This window comes from Electrophorus electricus, chromosome 1, assembly GCF_013358815.1.
Source record: "Electrophorus electricus isolate fEleEle1 chromosome 1, fEleEle1.pri, whole genome shotgun sequence".
NCBI lineage: Eukaryota > Metazoa > Chordata > Actinopteri > Gymnotiformes > Gymnotidae > Electrophorus > Electrophorus electricus.
In genome coordinates this window covers 5,677,332-5,702,161 of record NC_049535.1, presented here as the reverse complement: position 1 = coordinate 5,702,161, position 24,830 = coordinate 5,677,332, and the positions used below count along the sequence as shown (strand labels likewise).

General features: G+C 39.6%; 2 protein-coding genes across 3 annotated transcripts; both read left to right on the top strand.

Annotated features, from left to right (window-relative positions):
- Nucleotides 1-1,164: 1,164 nt before the first annotated feature.
- Nucleotides 1,165-12,626, top strand: plekho2 (pleckstrin homology domain containing, family O member 2). Its single transcript, XM_027004531.2, has 6 exons — nucleotides 1,165-1,743; nucleotides 5,430-5,579; nucleotides 6,147-6,269; nucleotides 8,772-8,876; nucleotides 9,282-9,380; nucleotides 9,510-12,626. Exons 1-6 carry the CDS (start codon nucleotides 1,735-1,737, stop codon nucleotides 11,298-11,300), a joined length of 2,277 nt encoding a protein of 758 aa, XP_026860332.2. The 5' UTR covers nucleotides 1,165-1,734; the 3' UTR covers nucleotides 11,301-12,626.
- A 2,590-nt stretch (nucleotides 12,627-15,216) lies between these two features.
- ankdd1a (ankyrin repeat and death domain containing 1A) lies at nucleotides 15,217-23,883 on the top strand. Of its 2 annotated transcripts, none has more exons than XM_027004525.2 (15): nucleotides 15,217-15,384; nucleotides 16,210-16,313; nucleotides 16,975-17,073; nucleotides 17,923-18,021; nucleotides 18,347-18,418; nucleotides 19,714-19,812; nucleotides 20,282-20,380; nucleotides 20,510-20,608; nucleotides 21,145-21,243; nucleotides 21,567-21,665; nucleotides 21,919-22,017; nucleotides 22,107-22,202; nucleotides 22,343-22,544; nucleotides 22,712-22,843; nucleotides 22,940-23,883. In XM_027004525.2, the coding sequence occupies exons 1-15, from the start codon at nucleotides 15,351-15,353 to the stop codon at nucleotides 22,999-23,001; spliced, it is 1,494 nt and encodes a 497-aa protein (XP_026860326.2). In that variant the 5' UTR covers nucleotides 15,217-15,350; the 3' UTR covers nucleotides 23,002-23,883. The 2 variants fall into 2 exon arrangements, with proteins under 2 accessions (XP_026860326.2, XP_026860328.2); XM_027004527.2 differs by having other exon boundaries at nucleotides 18,314-18,418.
- Nucleotides 23,884-24,830: the final 947 nt, after the last annotated feature.

Sequence of the window (24,830 nt, the reverse complement as noted above, 5' to 3'; positions counted from 1 at the left end):
CTAGCCCCTAGCCCAGAAAACTGCAAGCATCTTTTCACACCTCTCCACTCAACCACCCACACCAAAACTTTTAATACAAACTAACAGCTTACCTTCTAATTTCTGCTGCAGTAGATGCGACACTATGCGCTAATACATATTAAATCAGCATGTACAGACATGTAGTTATGCTTATTTTAGTGCCTTGCTAGGCAACTACTAATGGAAGCTTAGGTCCATAAAATGTGGATGACAAAATTGCATGAAATGAAAAACATTTGCTGGACATTTGGTGTGTTCCACTCGTTTATTATGAGTAAGCTTTGATAACGTCTTTTGGGATATATATATATATTTTAAAAAAGCCATGTACCTATAGGGCTAGATAATACTTTGTGGTAATTGAGGGAGACTAGTAAGTAGGTCTTAGCCATTGTCACAGAGTATTAACTCCATATAATATGTGCAAAACTAATTGGGGCACTTGAGTTGATGCTTGCTCTGTAGGGCCCAGTGAACTCAAACAAAGACCATTTTGCTCACTTCAGACTTGCTGAGTGCTTGCACAGTGAATGAATACAATCCAGATTATAACCAGTGGTGCTGGAGTGAGAAGCAGCAGAAACGTTTCCTGTAAATCCACTTTTGAAATGAAACCCCACACTGAGAAGTGAGAGCATTCAGAGGGGAAAGCCAAGCTGTCCCACGTACATCACTTAAATTATCGGCAATCACTTTCTTCCAAACACAGAAAAACTTAAACAGGCATTATTGAACCATTATTGCTAAAAACAGCTAAGACACATAAGAAATAATATCACATGATTAGTTCTTGATAAGAGGAAGCTGTGGTGTAACATTTCTCTTTGACTTTCTCAGGACTGTAAAAAGGCCTAGCTTCCCTTTAAAGGCTTGAAACACCTACCACACAAATACAGATGTACTACACTGCAACATCTCCTTGGAGTTATAACATTCTTGACCTTACACTGAAAATAGCTACATGTTTACGTAATACAGATCTTAATGTAAAACGATGCAGACCAAATGTTAATGATACAGTCTGTGGAAAAAAATCATTTACAGGATAAAATATAGTTATGGGGTTTTTTTTTGGTTTTTTTTTAATATATTGTACGTCTGTGCAATCATTTTGTACATCGTAAACACCTGAAACTTCTTTCACATACCCTTTCTCACCACAGTTCTATATTTAAATTTACTGCTGCAATGAGCAATGCTGGAGTTAATTTAGCACTAGTGATCTTCCTAGCCTATATGCGAGGCTATTATAAAGAGCAGAGCATGTAGCGTTATATAAATCCTCACTCACTAACTCATCATTACAGTTGATAAATAACCTGTTAAAAAATAAAACGCCAGACTGTACTCTGAGACCCTCAACAATATTTATGTGTAACGTTGCGATAACTTTGTATCCACTTAGCGACTAGTCCGACTACTCTATTCCGCTTAAGAAGTGTTGTCTATTGAATGTGGCTTTCGGGGACTCACCGGAAACAAAACTTTTTTTTCGACACTAAGTTGTTTCGTTGCTGAGTCGAAAAAGGAAAAGAGATGAACAGTGCACCGTTACATATTACAATTCGCAGTTCCTTATTTTCATCGCGTCATGTTGGATTTGAGAAAGTTGTTGGCGAAAATAAATGAAATAGGCCTAACTTCTTATTGCCCTAGATAAGGTCCGCATCGAGTGTTTTGTACTTCACATAACGGATCATTAGTCTTTTTATCATGGAAGATGTGAGTATATTTTCTTAATTATTTCTTCCTGCTTCTTCGCTCTGTGCCGTTGTTTCATAACTGATCAGCCTACACAAAGTGGGCATTCGTAAACTGAAGAATACGTTTCAAAATATAAGTTTAACCCCTCTCTATCGTCTGTGAACGATTAAAGCTCTAGTTAAACATCGGCATTCTTCCAACTTGGACTGCATCAGCGACTTGGCTTCTAAAGATTCAAAGGCTTCACTAGGTGCACATTAATATGCGATGTATTGCAGGATTTTTGTAGCAGGCATATTTAAAACTGTATGTTAACTTAAGTACAGTTTATTCTAACCGTAGGCGATCACATTTTTTGTCTATATTAGTTAATGCGCTGTTATCTTATTTATCTTATTTAAGTCACCGTGTTACGCCGTAGAATGGAAGATAGAATGGTTATGAAGAGATGAATAATAGCTTTCATCTTTGGAATCCTCTCTGCATTTAACCGCACCTGTTCACCTTCCTTAGTCAGCCAGTTTTGCAGCGTCCACAACGCTGTATCCCGGACCCCGGTGCAACTGATATCTCACTTGCATCCGGAATTAAAAATAACACAGTTCTCTATGATATCATATCAGTTATCCTAGATCACTATAGCTATACTGGTGCTGTACAAAGTTGTTGTTAGTGCTCCCCGACCACCGGACCGGATTCGGGGTTACTTTGGCATAGTTATCTATTCAAATATGAAAAAGTGGGAAGCAATCTTCGAACAGTGCAGAAAAACCAAATGCAAACAAACAAAAACAGGCTATGAAGGAAACGTTTCAGGAAATATTTTTCAAACGAGGAAGTATTTCACTTGTGTCTGTAGCAGTGGCAAGAAGACTGATTTTGCTTCACAGAAATGCACAGGCATTAGTAGATGAATTGTCAAGGAATAGCAAAGATGAAAGCAACTGTGTTTCTGCAACAACGCAGCACCAGATATATAAGGCTATGCGTGCTGCTTTAATCATGAAATTTGAAAGTATTAGTATATTAGCATTAGTATATGAAGCAGCGGGTCATGTTGGATCCCCTGTCTGACTATGTGCCCTGTGGCATGACTAGTGTAGTGGTGTCTTGACTGCATTTATTGAATGATAATGAATGGAAACTCAAGTGCCATGTAATTTTCTGAGAAACAAAAACCAGTTGCCAGCAGTGGCCCTGCCTAAAATGTGGGCGGCCTTTGGACTGGGTTTATATACCACACAGAACTAAGGCTTTTTTATGGTCCAAAATGTCAGCTGCATGGGGATTGAGGATTCTGTCTTTGATTTTCACAGCCTTACTCTCATGCATATAAAACAAGTATTACCACATGGTAAACATGTTATTTCCTCAATTTTTGCATCAGCCTCAGTCTCCTCAGCACACTGAAAGCAATGGCATGTGCCATCTTTTTCCTGCAGTCTGTGTGAGGGCAACCCTTCTACACATGAAATATGTAAAAACTGCCAGTCTTCGTATAGTCATGGTTTGGACTTGCGGTTTGCATTGTTTATGGAAGTGTGCCTTGATTCCTGTTAAGTCTCCAAGGAAAGCACATTTGCTTCCTCTTCTTTTTACCATACCAATTGCTTTTTGCAAGACATATGACAACGCATGCCTACCTATGAATCCTAACAGTTTGGTCCAGCATGCGTCCTGTCCTGGTAAATCCAGTGCTAGCTTTAGCATGGCAGCTCCAGGAGCATGATGACACAGCTCTGCTCTGAACCAGGAGGTCATGGATTTTGTTCCCGGTGATATCATAGTCTGCTGGAGAACTTTGTTCAGCTGTAAGCTCCCCCTCCACTGCAGATGATTCAAATTAGCAAGGTGGGGTGTGCTGAGGTTCAGCAGGCCAGCCGTCGCAACAGATGTGGACATAAGATTCTTCATTCTGTTCACCATCTACAGCTTTTATATGGAACAGATGTTGGTTAAGGTGTGCCTCAGTCAGAAAACAACAACAACAACAACACCCCCCCCCCCCCAAAAAAAAACAACAAAAAACATGGAGAGTAATGAGTGCTCAGAGCATTCTCACAGCATATCATATTAGGAGTGGGAATAGAATTTTTGTAAGAACTCTTGCTAATGGCTGTATTTTTTCAGAAATAGCAGCTTCTCTAAAGGTTATGATTCTCCACAATTCTAGTTGGCATTATGGCGTCAGTACTATGTCCCTTCAGTGTGCTGACAATGTAGTATCATTACATTGTCCTTCAGAAGTGACCCAGCTGAATACACCTGCTATCACATTATTTACCATGTCCATGTTTGTGGTAGTTCAAATTTGAGCTCCTCTCTGACATTTGATCACTTTTTTATTAATATCCATGGTCAATTTTAGTTACCCAATCCCATATTACTGGCAGCAAATGTATTTTTAAAGTAGAACTTCCTGTTTCAGTAACCCATGCTAGAGATTGTGTCTCGAATAATTTCCTGCCTGAACCAAAACTCTCAACCTCATCGGCTCTTGGATTCAGACAGTTGCTGCTAGCCCTTTCCCTTCCCTTGCTCACAAGTTTGTTTAGTGCTCAGAGCCAAATGGTGCTCCATGTGTCCCAACCAACTCCTTTACTCTGTATGGATTTTTCCACCCCACCCAGAGCCTTTGGCAGCTGGTGCGCTGTGATGCAGAGCGCACTTCAATATTCATCCAATCGGCACACGAGAAACAAAAGAGCCGCTCCAAAGTTCGGCTTCCCCGAACAGCCCCACCTCTGGCCTCTTCCCCCTCGGTGCAGACAGCAGAGCCTGCAGTGGACCGGTGCGTGAGAACGTTTCCTGGACAGAGGCATTGTGAGAAAGTGGTACCCGCCTCCTATGGCACGGTTCTGATCCCATTATTCTGAGCCTTTCCGCCTTCTGACAGCTGCAGTACCTTCCCTGCTAGCACATGGCTACTCTTTTCAAAGGCCTAGTGAAAGTGGAAAAACAGTCTGGATGACCCTTTAAAGACACATCCTGAGGAATTTCCTCTCATAGATTCCCACTAAAATCCCTCAGAATTTAAAGCACCATTAGGTAGACAGACAGTCAGATAGACAAATAGACAGACAGACAGACAGACAGACAGACAGCCAGATAGATAGATAGTCCTCCTGAAATTCTTTTCTTTGCAAGCCAGTACTTATATCACATACAACAGTGGCAACAGTGTCTTAGCATGCTTAGAGTAGAGTGCTAACCACTAACTGTGGATGTGGGTGCAGAACATCACTTCATCTCACAAAGCAGGGGAAATGGCTCCTACTACATGGCTTTAACTGTGTGGTTAAAACTTTGTTTCAATATGAAGCGCAAGCTTATTTGACAGCATCACTACTGCAGCACCCAGAGGCTATTTTTAATGCAACGTTTTATATACTTTTGTCTACAGTTTTTTTATATATAGTTCCATATAATAATGTGCTAAACCACGTGGCGCAAAAGTAAAGAAAAGTGTAAAAACAGCTAGACTAATGAGGGATTTGGCTCCTGTTCCTAGAATTGGGTCAAAAACTGTTACAACAGTCATCTATACCCTCTACATCAGCAGAAAGCTCTAACCACTAAGCGTCCCACTATTTTCCCTCACTGATGCCCACTCAGGAATGAGGCAAAAGGCCTTTCAGTCTGTGCCAGATAAAGCAGATGAGCTGTACCACTGTGTGACAATAAACCCCCCTCCCTCTTGGCAGGGCATTAAAGAAGACCCAGCCAAGCCCAAAGAGGTGAAGTTGGTGGGCCAGGCTGGCTGGTTGAAGAAGTCTTCAGGGAAGTTCCTGGGTGGTTACAAAGACCGCTACTTTCAGCTGGACAGAACCAAGATTGTTGTGTATGACAATGAGGTAAAGAGACATTAGCTCCTGACTAACCATTAACTGAAGTCTTCAGCCTAGAATAGATTAGCACTTAGGTTTGTCAGGTAATACCACAACTTCTGAACTGTAGGAATCTGATCAAGCTACCTGTGTACATTACAAAAACTTAGCCCTGCAGTGAAAAACCCAAGACAATGATTTAGCTAATGATTTAGCTAATAATTTTTCCTAAATTATGAAACCTGAAAATAGCAGCCTAGCAGCTTTCGGGCAGCTGTTACAAGGCTTCATCAACAGCTGCCCCTACACTTACATTATCTGTGTGTTTAAATTTTTTTCTGTTGTTTTCAGGGTATAGTGAAGTACAGGGAAATGTGGTGAAATCATTGTGTGTGCTTATGATTCAGATGCGGAGGACAGAGATTAGGTTAAAAGTGATGGAAAAATTCTTCAGGTTCATGATATTGTAACAAATTCTTAACTTTTAAGAAATATTACAAATATCTCCTAGAACGTTCACAGGTCCTACTAGATTTCTTCCTTGTTTAGCTCTGAATGTAAGTGGTATGATTTTTTTTTTTTTTTTTCACACAGGACTTAAAGAACTGTGTGGAGCATGTGGACCTGGAGAACTTTGATAAATGTCATGAGTTACGCAGTACTTTCACCAAGAAACACAGGCTGATACTGACGCGGGCGCCAAAGAGTGGGAGTAAGGTAAGCGCTGGCACAGCTCATTTATCGCAGCTAAAACAGATACCAGACACAGTGCACTACTCTACTTTCTGTTGTCTGTAATATAAAGAGGGTCTCTCATCGATTAACAATGCAATACATAGTAAGCGCAGACTCGCTCTCTATGACGTCATCGCCCCAATATGGCATGCACAAGAGTCACACTGTGCCTTTGTGTGGGCCAGTATGAATCAGACCCATATCACTCAGGATCCATGACCACCAACACCTCCTCATATTACTCATTTCTTACACTTTTTCCCCCTCTGACATGTTGCACAAGTAAAAGTGAACTTTAGAGGAAGGCAGGCAATAAATATGGGGTCTGCATTACAGCATGCAAAGGAGTCGCCCAGACACTGTTAGTCGGATGGGATAATTTATTAAATGGTAGATAGTAAAAGAAATGTTTGTTGCTTTTAAGAGTCTTTTTTCAATTGTTTTTTGAAGAATAACAAATATTTCCAAAATAAATCATTCAGATATATTTGATATGCTGTAAATTTGAGAACTTGAAAATCCTGTTATATCTGTGTTCCTATCACTTAACTATGTTAAGTCATCCCCTAACATCTTTCTTTCTGACTATGCGGATGCTTATGGTACATGAAAACAGCCAGAAAACATTGCTTTCAAGTGACAGATGGTCTGTAGGTTAAAAGTCAAATACCTTAACCTGAGTCAAATGTGCAGACTTGATCTCGGGGCTGTATCGAATCCACTCAATTCTAATCTGGACTAGGTTTGCTTCTACCAACATACTTATACATTTCAATTCAGTAATCAAATACATCTGAATATGTACATGGAAGTGTAATTTTAATAGTGCTGCTATTTTGAAAAATGCCATATTAACACCACTTTTTAATGTTGTGAAGTAGTGCATTGTGGTAGATTAGGTGACCAGCTAGGCTGTATACCTACTAGAAAAAAGTCCTTTCCATGTCACAAACAGGTCGAAACATTGGTAGCTGAACTGCCAGGGGTGGGCACTGGACTATTAAGTGATAGAGGGAGGGAGCTTTGTATATCTGTATGACATTGACCCTCTGGGCTTCCATACTTATTCTGTATTGTTGTAATCAATGTTTAGTTCCATGTATATTGTATTATATATTCTGTTTTTAATTGCCCACATGTTGTGGATGTTTCTTGCATCCTGCTCTCGACAGCCTGGGTCAGGACAGCATTCCCAATAACTTGAATCTGCTCCAGCCAGAGAGTATTCGAGACATTTGTTTGGAGGGAGTGTGATCCTCTGTGAGCTGTGTACTGTTTACAGTGTACTTCCTGCCTGACATAAGCAAGATTTAAGAATTGTAGAAGAGCTCCCTAAATGGCATTACTAAAAGATGATGACACTTAACAGATCTAAATATTGTGTGTATATGTGTGTGTGCATGTGGGCAAACGTTTGAGTGTATAAAAAGCATTCAGACCGTACTGCTCACTTTTTCCTTTCTCCTGACTACAGTGACCAGCCAGTGCAGACTGTGACTTTATTTTAGAGCCCAACTTCACACACTACTGTGGTGAAAAATGTCCTAAATGTACCAGTACCTTTGCTGCACTCTTCAGAGTTTGGTATTGAACTGATTATTCAAGGCTGTGTGCAGTTGCTGTGGTTTATTTTGAGTATGAAACTGGAATACAAGGTACTTACGAGACCCATGCTGAGCCCAGCAAGAACCAGGATGTGTATCACACTTCGTTTAAACGCTACTCGGTAGAACAATGAGCTGCACAAATATACTTACAACATTTGAGGGAGAAAAAAAAGATTGTTGGATTTTGTGAACGTACAGATTTCTTTTGCATAAATTAAATGCATTTTTGATTTAAGTGGTCTTAACCTTTAGTGTACCTTGTTAGAACAGATCTTGTTGCCTTTGTTCTTGTTTTGGATGCGTGATGAGAATGACAGTGTGTGCCCCCCCCCCACCGGTAGCCTCCATTAGTAGGCATTGCATGTGGCTTTTTGTTTATGGTCCATCGTTTGTTGCACATGGTCCTTGTGTTGGTTTGTGGCCACGCCCATTTCAGGAGCTGTGTGTCTTGCCTTGTTCTCCAAACCACCTGTGTGTTGTTATGTTATTATGTTTTGCTCTTTATAAGCCTTTTGTGTTTTGTGACCGTTTGTTGGTCATTGCCATTGTGTTCGCTGTCTTCTTTACTCCTCTAGTTACATCAAGTCTTTTAAGGCTCAAAATGAGAATTACCCAGCCAGCTAAGATTTGCACTATTGTTACCAAATCCTTGTAGGTCAGATATGGTGAATCTTTAACAATGTGAAAATGTTACTGTGAAATTAAGTGAAACTGTTTGTGTCAAATTCACACAGAATCTGTAAATCGCTCTCTGAGATAAAGCAAGCCAATTTTAATAGTAATGCATTCTATACATTGGGGAGTTTACAGAGCTAAATATTTATATATTAAATATGTTATGGAATTTCCTTTTTAGATGTTTTTAATTTGTTTTTAGGTCTGTGATGTTAAACTGCAGGCCCAAAATCAGGAGGAAAAAGAGGCTTGGATAAAGGCGCTTAATGATGGCATTAACAGGGCAAAAAATAAAATCTTTGATGAGGTACCCATAACACATTAAATGTTTCATATTTGATCTCAAATGAATGCTAAATGTATATTTGAATTATGGTTTTGATGGTTTTTAATCTTGAAAACAGAAAATGTAACATTTTCAGTAAATAAATTTTTATTGTAAATTTCAGATAAATGCATAATTAGCCCTACAAATAATAGTTATGTTAGCATACTGTGTGTAAACACAAGTGGGACAATGTTGAAAATAAAATATTACTTAATAGATACTAGAAATGACTAATTATCATTTACTTGACTATTAATTATTTACAGGTTCCATTTAACTTCTAACAAATATGTTTAATGTTAAATCAATAAGCATTGTCAAATCATTGAGGCTTATTTTTAGAAAATTAGGTAATTTTAATTTTATTTACTTTTTTCACTGCAGGTAAAAGTTGATGAACACTCATCTTTAGAGCATGTAACACGGACTCGGCCAAAGGGAAACCGAGGCAGAAGGCCACCAACCAGGATACACATGAAAGACGTATGTGAAGAACATTTAGATCTATGCAAAACTATCACTGTATTTTTCCTTTTATATTACAGGTATATTTGTCACAACAGTGGAAGTTAATCAAATGTTATGGATTAAAGTTGTGAATTGTTTTATTAGGTTGCAAACTTCTCATCAGATGGAATCTTGAGACTCGACCTCGATGCTACCGGGAGTACACCTAATGGAACCCAGTTCCAAACTGCTGATGGGAATAAGCAAAACAGTACTACTGAAACTCAGGAAGCACCAGGGGAAGCTGCGGGTGAAGATTCTGCACAGCCGAAAAAAGTCCTGAAGCCACCCATGCCTCCATCAATGGTGACCAATGTCAGTGAAAGCCAGGAGAGTGACACCAAACCTGAGGAATTAGCTCCAGCAAAGATGATCCTCATGCCACCAATGCCACCATCCAAGGAGCAGAAACCCTCTGAAAATCAAGAGGAACAGAAGCCAAGTGAGGAGGTGCAAGAGAAGAAGGCTGTGAAGCTACCCATGCCTCCTTCAAAGGAGAACAAGCCAAGCACATGTGGCAATTGGGAGGCCAATGGGGAGAAAGCTTCAGACAGCAAAGTAGAGTCTGGAGCAGTAAATAATCCTAGCAAGCCATGTCTAGATCAGGAAGAGCCAGACAATCCAGAGGCACATAAATCTTCTCCATTCAATAAGACCACCCACCCCCCTTCTCCACCATCTAAAGACATGAAACCCAAGCAGGCACTGATTATAAGGGATATAGAGGTTATTCCAGAGGATATAGAAGTTATCCCAGGAAATCATGAAGATGCTGATGATAAAGATAAAACGGATGTGAAGGATAACAGTGCACAATGCCAGGAGGGAGCTGAAGAAGAAAATACTGTTAAGACAGTGGACATTGCATTCACACTCTCAAATGATGTTCCAAAACGCCAAGAAGTGATGTGGGATTCATCCAATTCAGCATTGGAGGAAGACCCTGTAGAACAAAATGTAGACAAACCTGCTTGTCCGGACACTGCTACAGTCACTGTTGAACTTGCAAAGCCTTACATTGAGCTCAAATTAACCCCAAGTCCAACTCCAGAGTCTGTTCAAAAGAGTCCAGGCCCTCCTGCTCTACCAAAAAAGAAACCTCTTAAACCACCTACTAAAAAGGAGGACAGTGGACCACAGATTAGACCTGCAGTCTCCATTAGCAGCTCAGTTCCTGCTGTCGTGTCACCCTCAGTAGAAAGAATCTCTGAGAATGTGCCTGCAGTTGATATAAAACCAACCACTCAAGAACCAAAAGGTGAGCACAAGGTTGTCATCCTGTCTCTCAGTAGTGCAGGAGTAGGTGAGGACTCTAACAGAGTATGTGGGACAGAGGTTGAAGAGAAGTCTGTAGACAGCGGTCAGCTCTCTGCTGAGGAGTCTGAAAATAGTGACCAAGTAACATCATCAGCGGATAAGTTGCAGGGTAGTTTTCAGGGCTTAGATGGGGAAACCAGCGAGGATGACCTGGAACCACTAGACACCAACATGCATGGCATGGAGGATCCACCTTCAGCAAACCTAAGTGCTCCACTCAGAGGCACTGTAGAGACATCTGTCTCAAGCCCATTACCTGCAGCAAATCCGTGTGCTGAGATTTTTGTGCCAAACTCCCCTTCCAAGATACGGGCTGCATCAGTGGGCAATCTTATTGAGATCAAAGTTTTACCACAAGTAAGTGATATGAAGGACTTGCAAAATAAAGTGTCAGTGGAGCTCAAAGAAACAGTAAAGCTACTGGGTGAAATAGGCAATGAGGAAGGCGTTAAAGATGGAACAGATGCAGGGATCCTACTCAGTACTGCAATGGAAAAGCTTCTGAAAGCTGACCAATTCTTGAGAGAAGCCAAGAGTATTAAACAGCTTGAGAACAAGAGGAACAGAACAAGTTGGTAATTGTAAAAGCTCAAACATGCTGGGTTAATAGGGGATGCTTAAATGACTGGTTTGTTTACTTATTTACCCCCTCCCCCAAAACACACACACACAGACACGCACACACACACACACACACAGACATCTATCCACTCATAAAACTTAAACACAAATGATCAAGTGCAATTATAATGCTATTTTACTATTGGGATTTTAATGGGATGTTTGTCTGTAGTTTCATGTCTTGGCATTGGCTGAGCTATGGCTTCAGTCATAAATTTTTTTAATTTCATTTATGAGCTAACTTGAAGTAGATAAAACACAATTACATTTATGTCTCATGTTAATTTTCAATTAATTAAATGAAATTCCCTCATAATCATGCAAAATCATGGATCCATTAACATATTGATAAAAATTTACAGAAATCAAGAAGAGTATCGCACATTTCTTATGCTTCACATGATTCCTTACAGAGCTATTACCCACATCTTCTTAATGTACCACATTAGTTTACAAACAAGCAGTGCCACTTAGAAAAGTGTTTTTAAAAAGTGCTCAAAATAGCACACATATTCAAGCAGCCTGACATGGATTAGAGGAACTAAACACTTCCTGTCTGATTTAGCACAGAGATCAATTTTACACGCATTACAATGCGTGCGAGCAAGGCATATATTTCTGCTTTTTAAGATTTTTTTTAATTAAAATGATCGATACCTCCATTTCTTTTCATCTGCTTTTTTCTACTCATTAGAGGGTGAGCCCGCAGCTCTGATGTACTAATCGTTTGTCTTCTGTTTCTTTTTTGCTTCTTCTTCTTCTTAAACATCTGATATGTGAACAGGGTCTGTCACACAGAGCATAGTCTCCAGCAGTGAGCTTCATTTAATAGTGAACTTATCAAGCACCAGTTGAATTTTTCTGTTAACATATTTTCTTGTTTCCCTTTTCTAATTACCCTTATTACATAGTATAATTTCTGTAAAGATTTAACTTAGATAATTTGCATCTTTCAACAAAACTGTAAATACATGACTACCAATGAATTGCTTAATATTTAAGTTATTAATATTCTGACATGGTTTGTTTGCAATTTCCTTGGAAGTAAAAATAAGGTCAAATTTAGATGCAGACTCCAATGTACTGAACCAATGAATAATGTTTTACTTCTAAAACTATAAAGATCTAGAACTTTATTCTGTAATATATTACTTGTCTATGATTGCATTTACTAACTGGACTAATAAAGTTTCTAAATACCTATTAAATCTGCAGGAATTAAATAAAAAATATTGCTTGCTAAGCATGTATTAATAAAGATGTCTTCCCTGCTGTGTTTGAAAAGTCTTTTAATACTTTACATACATAAACAATGTAACACCCCTGTAATGTTTGGCTTATCTGAAACAACATTGTACTTGTTTTATGTATATCCTCGACAAATTTGATCTTCTCATTTTCTTCCTTATGAAGTTTTGTAGTTTTTATATCATACCTGTGCGGCTCTTGGATTGTTGGATGTATTAGAAAAAAAAAGTATTCCAGTTCAGTAATAGAGCTCTCGTGTTATGAGGATGTAAAAACAAGGCATTTGATAGCCCATATGTGTAGAGATTACTGTGTGCTGTGTTTGAGTGTTGCTCATCTCGGTTTTCCCTACTCCAACACCCTCTGAACACAATGATCCAACTCGTTGTGTAAGTGCCAAGACCTTTTATGAGCTGAAACAGTTGTGTTACCAAACAGATACACCCACTTGGAACTTAGAACTGAAAGTCATGATAAAAACATGTCCTTTCATGTTCTGGCAGTATTAAGCAGTATCGAGGGTAATGCTGTGTATGTGTTACTTATGACCAATTTGTGTGTGTGTGTGTGTGTGTGTGTGCGTGCGTGCGTGTGTATATGATGTAGTTTGTATAAGTAAGTAGAAGATGTGGGTGGTGTACTGTTTAAAATTGATTCTGCCACATGCTGTGCCAGGCATATCATTAAACAGAACTTAGGAACTTGGTTGAAAACCTGTTCTTTTAGCCAGTGCTGATCGCTGCTTCAATTTCTCCCACTAACCAAACAGTAGCTGGGTCATCAGTAGTGAATCGCCTGTTCCAGTAACTCTTCTATGCCACATGTAGTCATATGACAACACCAAGAAAAGAGAGACAAGAAAACTGGACTCTTTGCTGATGGTCATGTGATTTCATGCAAAACTCCAAACTAATGTAAATCCACATGTTTAGCTTTACAGTAGTATAAAATAGAAGGCATACTTCCTAAAATTGATTTTAAATGCATTTGGATATAGATAATATCAGTGGTCTGGACAAACAAATTGAGTGAAATTAAGTGTGCAGCAGACCAAAACATGCTTTGGAACAGAAGAACCATGTATTAAGTTTAATACTGATGAAAGCATCATGCAAATTCAAATTACATCTGTGTGTCTGTGTGTGTGTGTGTGTGTGTGTGTGTGTGTGTGTGTGTGTGTGTGTGTGTGTGTGTGTGTGTGTGTGTGTGTTAGATTAGGCCACTTTATTTATTAACAGCACTGAAATGAGAGCTGAAAAAATGTCACAACATAGGTGACTTCTTGCACTTCACGAAATTACGTTAGGAAGTGATGCCGCCGTTAAGAAAGCATTGCTCCAATTACAACTCACTGTCTCCCCCTGCTGATAGGACTGGAACTGTGTTTTAGAACTATGTTTTGTTTCCATAGAAACAGTATTGGCTAAGCCATGAACCAGCCAAGAGTTTTTCTGCTTTTCTAAAGGCTGCACATATCCACTGCTTTCAATATTTTGGCTGTCATACATACATATACATATATTCATACATATGGTGCAATACCTAAGAAATTAATGACAGATTTTTAACGTCTTATTTGATAACATGGCATCCATGAAACAACATCATTAAGTCTATTACAGAGTGAGCACTGAAATAAATAACTGGCTGTTTGTGTGTGTCTAGTGGGGGCATATTGTCATTTTTCCAATCCTACCTACTACAAAGAGATTTGATTCAAGGTGGATACTACAGGCTGTACAGTGTCAAGGTGTAAGATCCCTACTATCTGAGCATTGCCATCATTCTCTTGAGCACAGCACTTAGACCACATTATTGGATGTTAGTCTGGTCCAGCAACTAGGAGATTGGCGTGGCCAGGTAGCTGAACATGTACACCTCTGCCCATATAAGCCTACGGGGGGGGGGGGGGGGGGGGGTTAAGGTACTTGACTTGCAATCAGAAGGTTGCTGGTTCAAGTCACACCACTGTCAAGTTGCCACTGTTCAACCTCAATTGCTCAAGTTGTACTCAGTCATAATTGTAAGCCGCTTTGGATAAAAGCGTCAGCTAAATGCTGTAAACGTAAAATGCCTGTATAGTTTCTGAGCACCTATAGTGGAATAAAGGGCCTGGTCTCAAGTGGGAAAATAAAAACCTTTAAAAGCCTTTAAGATATTCCCACTTTCTGGCTCAGCCTGACGCATCTGGGCATTGACTAGCCCACAATGTTCCCGAAACTGCTCCCTCTTGTGGCTATTCAAAACGTCCACGCTCAAGCCAGCATAACCGCATTTGTATTTGCAATAAAGAACCGCATTTTACTGTGCTGTAAATCTCCACTCTAGTTTCACGAAGGTCTACCTCTATTCAAAAGTTATGAAGAAAAAGAGAAAAGGACAGAAAGACGGGAAGTAATGGGAAATCTAGGCATTTAAAAATGCCTCAGCATCATTAAATTAGGGGGTTAATTAGTTTGTCCCTGGCATGTAGCCTACTGTAAACATTCCCGTTGGACAGGCTTTTCAGATTAGGCACGCTTTTTATCATTACAATTAAGCGAAAATATCGGCTTTGTTTGCCTAACGAATACAATACATGGGCTTGGGGGGGTTTCAGGTCCAACAAGACCCGGATATATGGCTGTAAAGCGGCAGGCTTGAGCGATCTGAATTCCAGCTGGGACAGTTTAAAAGTCCTTGTCCCCTTGGAAGGCGATTCTCCAAAATGAAGATCTTGGCAGTATAGTATTGTTCACCGCAGATAAACTTACCAAAAGAATGGATGACGGTTTGGTGTATGAGGATGATATCTGTGAGTAAGGTGCATGTAATATGAAATAATTTACAGAACCTGGCGCCAAAATGTATTCGTCAAGGGAGTATTTTTTAGAAATGATGTGTGTGCTTGATTTTACTCGCTGTCTAGTTAATCGACACGGCATTTTTCATTCAGGTTGTATCTTATGGGGTTGCGCTATTAGATATCGCTCTTTGAAGGATTTCACTAGCTACATACTCTTCATGGACCTTAAATGTATTTTTCTGTGATTTTGATTATTTTGCGTTAAACCAAAATCCAGTTACATTGACAGACTTTGTATAAAGAACGTATTCTGTGCTCTATGATAATTATTACTGGCATATCACGTCCACACTAGCTACGTTTATTTCAAGTTTGTCACCTGCATGACAAAAAGCCTTGTTTCGGAAAATCTCCTTGAAACGTTATAACTGGATAGCTAGCTTTGATGTTTATGCAATGAAATGTCATGGGTTGCATTAATACTGGGCTATGTCCCAATTACACAGTTATTACCTAAATACTGTTACTGAAAGTTGGAACAGAATTCTTTGCTGGAGAAAACTCCGGCTGTTCAGTTTCATGTCACTTGTCCCAATTTGTTCTCACTGGCCTACAGCTTCCGCCCTGCTGTTTTACTGTATATGCATAACAAAATCCGACTATGACGGAGATTCACTGATTGTCCCACGTAGCTACTGGGCATAGCATGTTAATACACCCACCAAAATTGGTGAAAAATAACACGTTTGACATATCCATATACCGCGACAGAGTACAGGAGCTCTCAACAGGAGGACTTCGGTTAGGGCACCCATCGATGCGTTGTCGTTTCAGTGCTGCGCTCAGAGAAGGCCTTCCATGATGCTGCGAAAAGGAACGACACAAAGATGATGTTGGACCTCATTAGGAGAGGAGTGGACGTCAAAGTGAAAAATAAAGTAAGGAGAACTGTGGCAAACAGTACCGGGCCAGGCCGATTAGGGAAGGCTGTAGTTTTTTTTATTTTCCTTAGTATTGTCAGAACCTTCAGCATGCAACCCTTTTCAAAAAGTCTGCATTTCGGACCAACGATAGCAATGGCCATTTTCTTTGTGAAAAAACCCAAGAGCATCTATATTTTTATGTTTCACATTACATTCTAAGATAAATCAACACAGTTTGTTACTTTTAAGCGGGGTAAAAAAAAATAAAAAAATATAAATAAATAAAAAAAGTTTTTTTAGGAGCACGTGAAAATGAAAGGAAGCCGGCTCACAGGAAGTTGTCTTACGGTTTGCCTTGCGTGCTTGGTTCTCATTTGGAAAGCTCTATTTTGATCGGTCATGCACCAGGGTAACGGAAACCCCCTGCTTTGTCCGCTTATCGCAGGATATGGCTCCTTACCTCACGTTGTACAGCAATAGTTGCCGCCTGACAGCACAGTAAACGCCAAGATACATTTCTTTTTAAGTTCGGCATTAGCTGCTGTTTGTCTTGATTAATATTAACAGCTGTCACTGGCTTTTGTTTTCCTTAGAACTAAGAACACGTGGCTTCTATGTCAATGTTTGAATGTTTGGCTTTCCTGTTTAAATGTTGTCCTTCCTTGGGCGCGTGCAGGTGGACCGCAAGGCGCTGCACTGGGCCGCCGGGACGGGCAGCGAGGAGGCGCTGCGTCTTCTGTTGGGCTACGACGCGGACGTGGACGACGCGGACAGGGTACGTAGAAGCATCAGAGCGGAAACCCTCTCACTGGAATGTAAATTTGACACAAACTTTTGTCACATCATTAGTTTTGATCTGTTCCCCACCACAGCTACTGAGTTTGCAGCAGTCAGATGCGCTGCAGAATTTTGTAAGAGTCACCATGTAGTAATAAAGTGTTCTAATACTTCTTTGGACGAATTATGAGAAAAATTACTTTGCTCTGTTGCTTTCACCTCGAGTACTACACATAATTCCTCTTTAAAATGTCTGGTAAGCCTTTTTTTTTTTTTTTAAATTAATGTAATAATCAATTGTGTCTGATTATTCTAAGGGTGACCAGTATAGGTGACTAGTACAGAAGGTAAATGAATGTTTTCTTAGCATAAATATCTGGGAGAGAATGATATGTTTACATTTTATCTTCTCAAATTAAAAAATTTGATTTATGGCAAAATTAAGGAATAGAAATGCAATATAAAGGATAGTGCATGACCGTATAGCCCTTGCACCTAAATTTTATGTTCTCACCTGACAGGCTCACAGTGGGCCCATTCGAGACATCTCTATTTGCAACATCCTATTGGTGCATTTGAAGCTGTGGCTTAATTTGACCGGATTGAATGTATGTACTAATAGGTAAACATTAAAATGGTCTCCCTAACTCTCCAAAACTCTGCAATGTATCTCCTTGTGGTAAACTAAATAGTTGTAGTAGGGAACAAGAAGAAAAAGATGATGTTATCACTGTGCAAACTGCATCATAGTAAATGAGTAAAAATACATTGCACTTCTGATTAACTTGATTAACACTTTATTGGCTACAGTGCCTGATTTTACAAGATCCATGTGTTTGTTCTACAGTTTGGGATGAATGCACTACTTTTGGCTGCATGGTTCGGCCACCTTAGAATCTTGCAGTTTCTTGTCTCATCTGGTGCAAAGCTAAACTGCACAAACAAAGTAAGGCATTCATAATGGATCAGTCTTTTTTCTGCTTAACTATTACACTAAAATAAATAACTTTACCCTGTGTCCATGCTGTTGAATCTATGAAACTAAAAGCTTTAAAAAAATTTACACAGCCTTGCAATGGAACAACCCATAGCAATGACAGGAGAGAAACTTTAAGTGCCTGCTTTAATTAATCCAGTCTTATTGGTTAAACATCTTTCAGAAGGTTTTTATCAGTATTGAGTGTTTAACAGTACAAAACTGATGCTTCTATTTAACACATACCGTCGGGCATCCTTAGAATGGGCTAAACCTTCTGCACTGTGCTGCCCAGAGAGGCCATATCCATATTCTGGAGTTCATTATGGAGGATCTGGAAGACATGCAACTTGATAAACCTGACAAGGTGATGATCCATATTTTTCTTTTTCATACTCCAATGACTTGCACACTCATGTATCCTAGAAGAATGCATAACATTGCACAGAATATTTGTTAACAGATTTGGTGCCTTTGTTCCAATTTAGGGATGCAAGAGTAACGTGAATATTCCATGAGTTTTTGTTTTTTTTGCAAAATGGGATGTCGAGAAAATCAAGACTGTTGTTTTTTTTCTGCAAATGTTTATATTCTATTGAGAGTTTTATGTTTTAACATTTATTTTTTTTGTCTTGGTATATAGAACTTGGAACTGGTGAGGTGTTTAATCTGTTAGGACAACATTACACAAATTCCACATGACATATAATTCAGAACAGTATTTTTGGTTGCCTAGTTCCTTTGGTTGCCTAGTGATTTACACTCAACAAACACTTTATTAGAAACACCTACCTTGTGCCTACACTCATTGGCTGCTTTACTAGGTAAACCTATCCTATATGTGCCTAGTATATGTGTACATTTACAAAGTGTATCCAGTCTGTTTCCATGTACCTTTGCCACTCAACCATTGCCCTGTTCATCAGTTTTTGACCAGACGACCAGTGCTGACCAGATTAGGATTAGGATTTAGGACCATTTGCAGCACTGCAGTGACATGAAGTGCAGCTGCATTGTTGCATGGGCAAACAGTTGCTTTTGCTCAACAAAGATAAATAGAGAATAGTGATAACCACACAAACACCAGGGTAACAATCCCGTTAAACAATGCCTAAATATAAGAGAAGTTTGTTGACTCTATCGACTCAAGATCTTGTCACCACCCAGAGAAACTTGAGTTACAGGGGTTAAAGCAAGCTTTACCATACCATTATCAGTGTTAAAAACAGTGTCAAAGAGACCTTTGTACTATATAGCCTGTTTGCATCTTATGTTGAAATTATGTTATTTTACATAGTCATACACTACCTCAGGTCTGAGCTGTCACTTTTGATTTTCAATACTTCTCCAATTTGACTGCAAATTTCAAAAATAAATTTGGCAGTAGCTGCTGAAGTTTGTTTTGCAAATATAAACAAAAACATACGAACATTATATGTTTATAATGCAATAAACATCTCCTGAAGTTTTCACATAGGACCCCATTTGTGCTTGCTAAGAAAAATAAACCCCGAAAAACCTTTTTTATAGAATCTTAAAGACTTTGCAGACTTTATATAGTGACCATTTGTGTCAAACAGTCAGCACTGATGTAATGCTGAGGTTTATTAGGACTCCGTCTAACTGTCCTCTAACCTGTGTCCATCTTGTTGTCTTGGTCAGTCAGGTAAGACAGCATTTCACCTAGCAGCAGAGCATGGACAGCTGGAGGTGATGGAGTTCCTCATCGGTATGGGCTGTGCTCACAACCTCAAGGACAAGGTAAGCCACGGCTGGAGGCTTGCACCCGTCCTGCCCCGGCCCAGCTCCTGACTAATTAACCTCCGTCTGCTGAAGGGGAAGCAAAAAATAAATCACGAGCAGCATGCTTCCTGGCTCATGGTTGACGAGTCATGGTCTGAAGGGTCAGAATTTTAGAAACAATGCTGCAGATAGGCGTGTTTGGTAGATCTACAGTGGGTCTGGATCAGTGTTATGAAGCAGGAGTTTCCAAGTGCAGTCCTGGGTGCCACTGTCCTACAGAGTTTTAAAGTTTTCTCTGTATCCTCATAAAGGGCTTGATAATGAACTGGATTAGATGAAAAATGCATGTTGTAAACCATTCATAAACAATCAGTTTTGGGGTTGAAAAGCATTGTATCTGAGGGTTTTTGTAGAAGTATGAATGCTAATGTGAAGACAAGCTCTGCAGTGGAGACTTGTGACACCAATGTGACATCCGTGCCTGCAGGAGGAAAACACTGCACTGCATATGGCGGCAAAACGTGGCAGTGCCGAGGCCTTCCGGAAGGTTCTGGAGACAACTGAGAGCATCAACGAGAAGAACATCGTAAGGAAGTTGCTTGGGTGCCCCGCCCAGTGTGTACTTTGTATGGATGCGAAGCTGCTTCTGCTGGTGCCTCAATCCCACTCCTCTGTGGCCAGTGGAATATATGAGCTGTGTGTCACTTTCTGGCAGGATGGTATGGCGGCCTTACACTTGGCTGTGGATGGCGGGCACTATGAGTGTGTCAGGCTGCTGGTGGAGGCCGGCTGCAACGTCAACGAACTTACCAACGTACGTTGATACAAAAGCACATTATGACCTCAGGTTTGCTGTCAGGTCCGTTATAAAAAATGTGAGCTGTATGGGGTACACCTCAATCAACAAATAACTGAATACCTGTAACTGGTGCTCCAGGACTATAGAGTAAAAACAGAACAAATAGGTTAACCTTAACACTCTGTATTACAATATAAACACCGTTTATACTAGGCATTTTTGGTGTGAACACATCAGTAAATACCAAAATATGTGCAGTAGCTGATTCACTATAATCATTAGTGTAATCCACCTTTATTTATACATTCTGCTGACACAACATCTGTTGTATAAATCACTTTTCCAAGTTTTCAGACACGTTATCTACACCAGGTGGGAGTGTTCAGCTATTTTCAAATACAGCTTTACTTTAAAGATTTATGCTGTGTCATGAAGCCAGGATTAGGATTACTGATGATATTGATCTATTTCCACAGCATAAACTCAGAACTAGATGAAGGTGAGTTACATTAGCTGTATAGTAATCCATATTTCCCTTTATCTCTTTTTAGAGAAATATGACTGCGCTCCACTTTGCAGCTCAGCGTGGCTTTGACATATTGGCTAGGCTGCTTGTGGAGGCTGGTGTCAGTCTGGACTCAGTGAATGTCGTAAGTACAAACATTTAGAACAGCATAGAGCTCAACTGACACATAGTGTGCTTGTGAAAAACAACACATACAGACCTTGAACATTGATGATGTTTATTTGTTGGATATTAAATTAATCACATGAGGTTAAACTGCATAGTTATTAACATCTTTGAGGGAGGGTTAATTGCAAAATGTTAAAGTTTTGATTAGCTTGAATGAACAAAGGGAATAAATTTAGAAAAGCCTCTTGTGATATTCTAATTGTATAGTAAATGATGATTTTGACCTCAGACTGGACCTCACCAATTAAAAACATGTTTCTCCTTTTTGTTCTTTGCCAGAACCATAATTCAGCACTACACTTGGCTGTGTTTAACAACTACCCCAAGATTGTAAAAATACTTATTGAAGCAGAATGTGACCTTGACATTTTTGACAGTGTGAGTGTATGCCTTCATTCCTTGTCTAAACCTGCCTCTCTTTTTTTGTAAAATCCAAATAAAATCGAAACAAAACCCAAATAAAATAGTTCTCTTTAGCATTAAAGATCAGTCATTGGCATTCCCAAGCTTTATCCCTTCCAGAAAGGTCTATTAAATCTGTTTCTTCCCTCCCATATCAGAGCTCAGTATGAGTCTTTTCTACATCACACACTGCTGTTACACTGACAGCAACTGTAATGTCTCCCCACAGTGGCTTCAGACACCACTGCACATAGCAGCAGAGCACGGACACCAGAACATAGCGGAGATGATCCTTATCGCTGGGGTCAACCTCAAGCTGCTCGACAAGGTTCGGCCCCGTGCCCCAGCCTAATGCAGGTTATTTTGCACAGTTGTTTTATTAAATAATGACTTACTTGTTTCACACACCGTTTTCAGCAAAGAAAGACGTCGCTGGATATTGCGGCCAGAGGCAACCATGTCAATGTGGTCGACATGATCATCAAAGCCGATCGATTTTACAAGTGGGAACAGGTAGGGAGGTCAGGTCACACTTGACTCATCGTAATTCACGTCTGTACGAGTAGGAGTTCTGCCCCACACCAAGACCCACACATAATCCCCCCTCCCCTCAGACAGGTGTCTTTTGCAGAGACTTTGCCTCACTGTTATAGGACAATGTCAAAAGTGACTCAGATTCCCTGGTGGGAAGGGCTGTGAGCTTCAGGCAGGATCATCAGCAGGAGATGCAGCACTTCCGCACCATATTATGGAAGCTAGCCACAAAATACATGAGGCCTGGGGAGTGGAAGTCACTGGCTAAGCACTGGTGCTTCACAGATGCCCACATCCGAGCCATAGAACACCAGTGGACAGGTATGGTACCATTGGACAGACATGGTACCGCCTTTAAACATGCATAGTGGTTTTGACAGGAAGAAGAAACGATATGTGCTCCATTCTGGAACATAAAGAAACCTATCTGGAAGTAAATGTGCAGTGTACTTGTGCACTTTACCTGTGGCTGTGTATGTCACCATCAGGCACAAAAAGCTTTAAGGAACATGGGCATCGTATGCTGCTGATTTGGCTGCACGGGGTGTTGGTTGCCAGAGAAAACCCCATTAAGGGCTTATATGAAGGTCTGATGGGAATTTCGAGAATGGATTTGGCAGGTGAGAAGGTGTTTGTTAAACCTGAAGCATACCTCTCTTTAATATAATTCTGTATTGCTGCTTTGATCACTTTGGTTATGGGAACCTTTCTGACAGAGAGCATACGGCATCAGGCCAATGCAGACCAGAACTCTCCGAAGAAGTGTGCTATGATGTGAAGGCTGGTGGGGCTCAGAAAATGACCCACGCTGGCAGCATTGGTCAGGAGGAAGGCCTCAGAAACCCACAAAGGAACATTGCAATGGCTGCTGCAAAATGAAACAGAATACTGCGAAATACAATCCAGCTACAGATATGCGCCAGAATGTTTGACAACATGAAATACATTTCAAGAAAAACCCTCTTCCTCATAAATACCCTGATTTAGTCATCTTTTAAGGGCTACAAGCATATTGCTCAAATGTGACACTGGATTACCTCTGTTAGTTTACCGCTGTTAAGATTTAAAACATGAGTATACAGTTGTGTTACCTGTGTTTCAAACATGAGGAAAAATCTATTCCGGTTAAATCATTTAAAACAATTTACTAAAGTTAATACCCTTTATATAGATATATTGTTTTTGTATTTGAAAAAGATTATTGTGTGTACAATGCATGATTGTATCATACATCAGATATCCTTATGTTTTTCTGAGAAATAGCATGAGTTGTCATGAGTGTTGTGCTGTGATTCACTTTTAACTGATACATGTGTGAAGTAAATAATGGTATGCTTTCACCTGTGTTAGTGGGGGGAAAAAAACAAAACGTTTAATTGCTGAAATATACCTCTATAAATATATCTCTTTATAGCTAAAATCAGAATATTCTCTTTTTGAGATCAGCTTGTCACAGACATGGCACAAGTTTGTTGTACATAGAAAATGAAATTATGTTTTTCTGTAGAGGACACTCAGGTTGCATTTTAGCTAATGCATATATCCTGATCCCAGCTTTAACATCTTCTGGTCACTATGTGTACATATATATGTGTATTACTTGTGTATTATTTAAAAGCAAAACAACTACTGCACTTTATATGAGGGCCAAATAAACAGTTCATATTTTTTTTTTAAATCCTGTTGACATATTAATTTATTCACTTAGAAATGCAGACAGTATTAACTGTTGTTAATTATAATTTAGGAATGATAAAAGATTTCAGTCCAAATGGTTCAAAACCATTTAAACTGAAATTTACTACTTTCAAAAGTATATGTGAAAATCCATTTGTGGAGAGAATTAATCTGAAGAAAAGTATTTTAATGTGAACTAGAAATAACGCAGAGTAAGACAGAGTGTGAGCTGTTTCATGAAATCTTACTGCTCCACCAAGGGCTGGAAGTGACCCAGCATTTCATGGAAGTAACTATTACACATCTGAGATTCCATGAGGAAGAACTGAGAAGCATCTTTTTGAGGCTTGGACTCAAAACACTAGAGGTTTGGGTGCAAGTGAAGAACCACAACAGAGAGCAGGACAAGAAGAAAATGCTGGGAACTTCTCAACCTGTGCAGTGGCAGTTGGGGAGGCTTTGCAGAGGAGTAGAGACTTAAAGTAGACTGATTTTGCAATAAAAGCTGATGCAATTTTGAGTCATATTGTAGAGAATATTCCAGAATAATTCATCTTCTACGCTGAAAATTAGCCAATAGAATGAAAGAAACTTAATACTTTGCTAAATCATTAGCCTATTTAGAGGTCTTTGATGAAAATGCAAATCATATTGTTTTGTATTATTTAGCCATTTTCTGATTTTAATATTTAATAGAAATTTAAGTACATAATTTGTGAAATGCCCAATTTCTCCTTTCCTCCAATCACAAGAATGATCAAACATGAATCAGGAATACAGATAAACTAAAACCTTGTCCCATTTGACTAGCCTGCAGGATTTATGCAGATTTTATTTTCAGTGCCGTTTTGTTGGCTAGCTTTGGTCGTATTCGCTAGGGAGTAACCATTCAGCTAACAATTGTTTCATCACTGAGCTTAGTCAGAAAAT

Bases quoted from the DNA above. Each gene is read 5' to 3' on its own strand.
- plekho2 (XM_027004531.2), top strand. The intron at 5,580-6,146 runs GTAAAGAGACAT...TTTTTCACACAG, and splicing joins TTGTTGTGTATGACAATGAG to GACTTAAAGAACTGTGTGGA. The intron at 8,877-9,281 runs GTACCCATAACA...TTTTCACTGCAG, and splicing joins AAAATAAAATCTTTGATGAG to GTAAAAGTTGATGAACACTC.
- ankdd1a (XM_027004527.2), top strand. From the start codon at position 15,351: ATGGATGACGGTTTGGTGTATGAGGATGATATCT. The intron at 22,203-22,342 runs GTAGGGAGGTCA...TCACTGTTATAG, and splicing joins GATTTTACAAGTGGGAACAG to GACAATGTCAAAAGTGACTC. The intron at 22,844-22,939 runs GTGAGAAGGTGT...CCTTTCTGACAG, and splicing joins TTCGAGAATGGATTTGGCAG to AGAGCATACGGCATCAGGCC.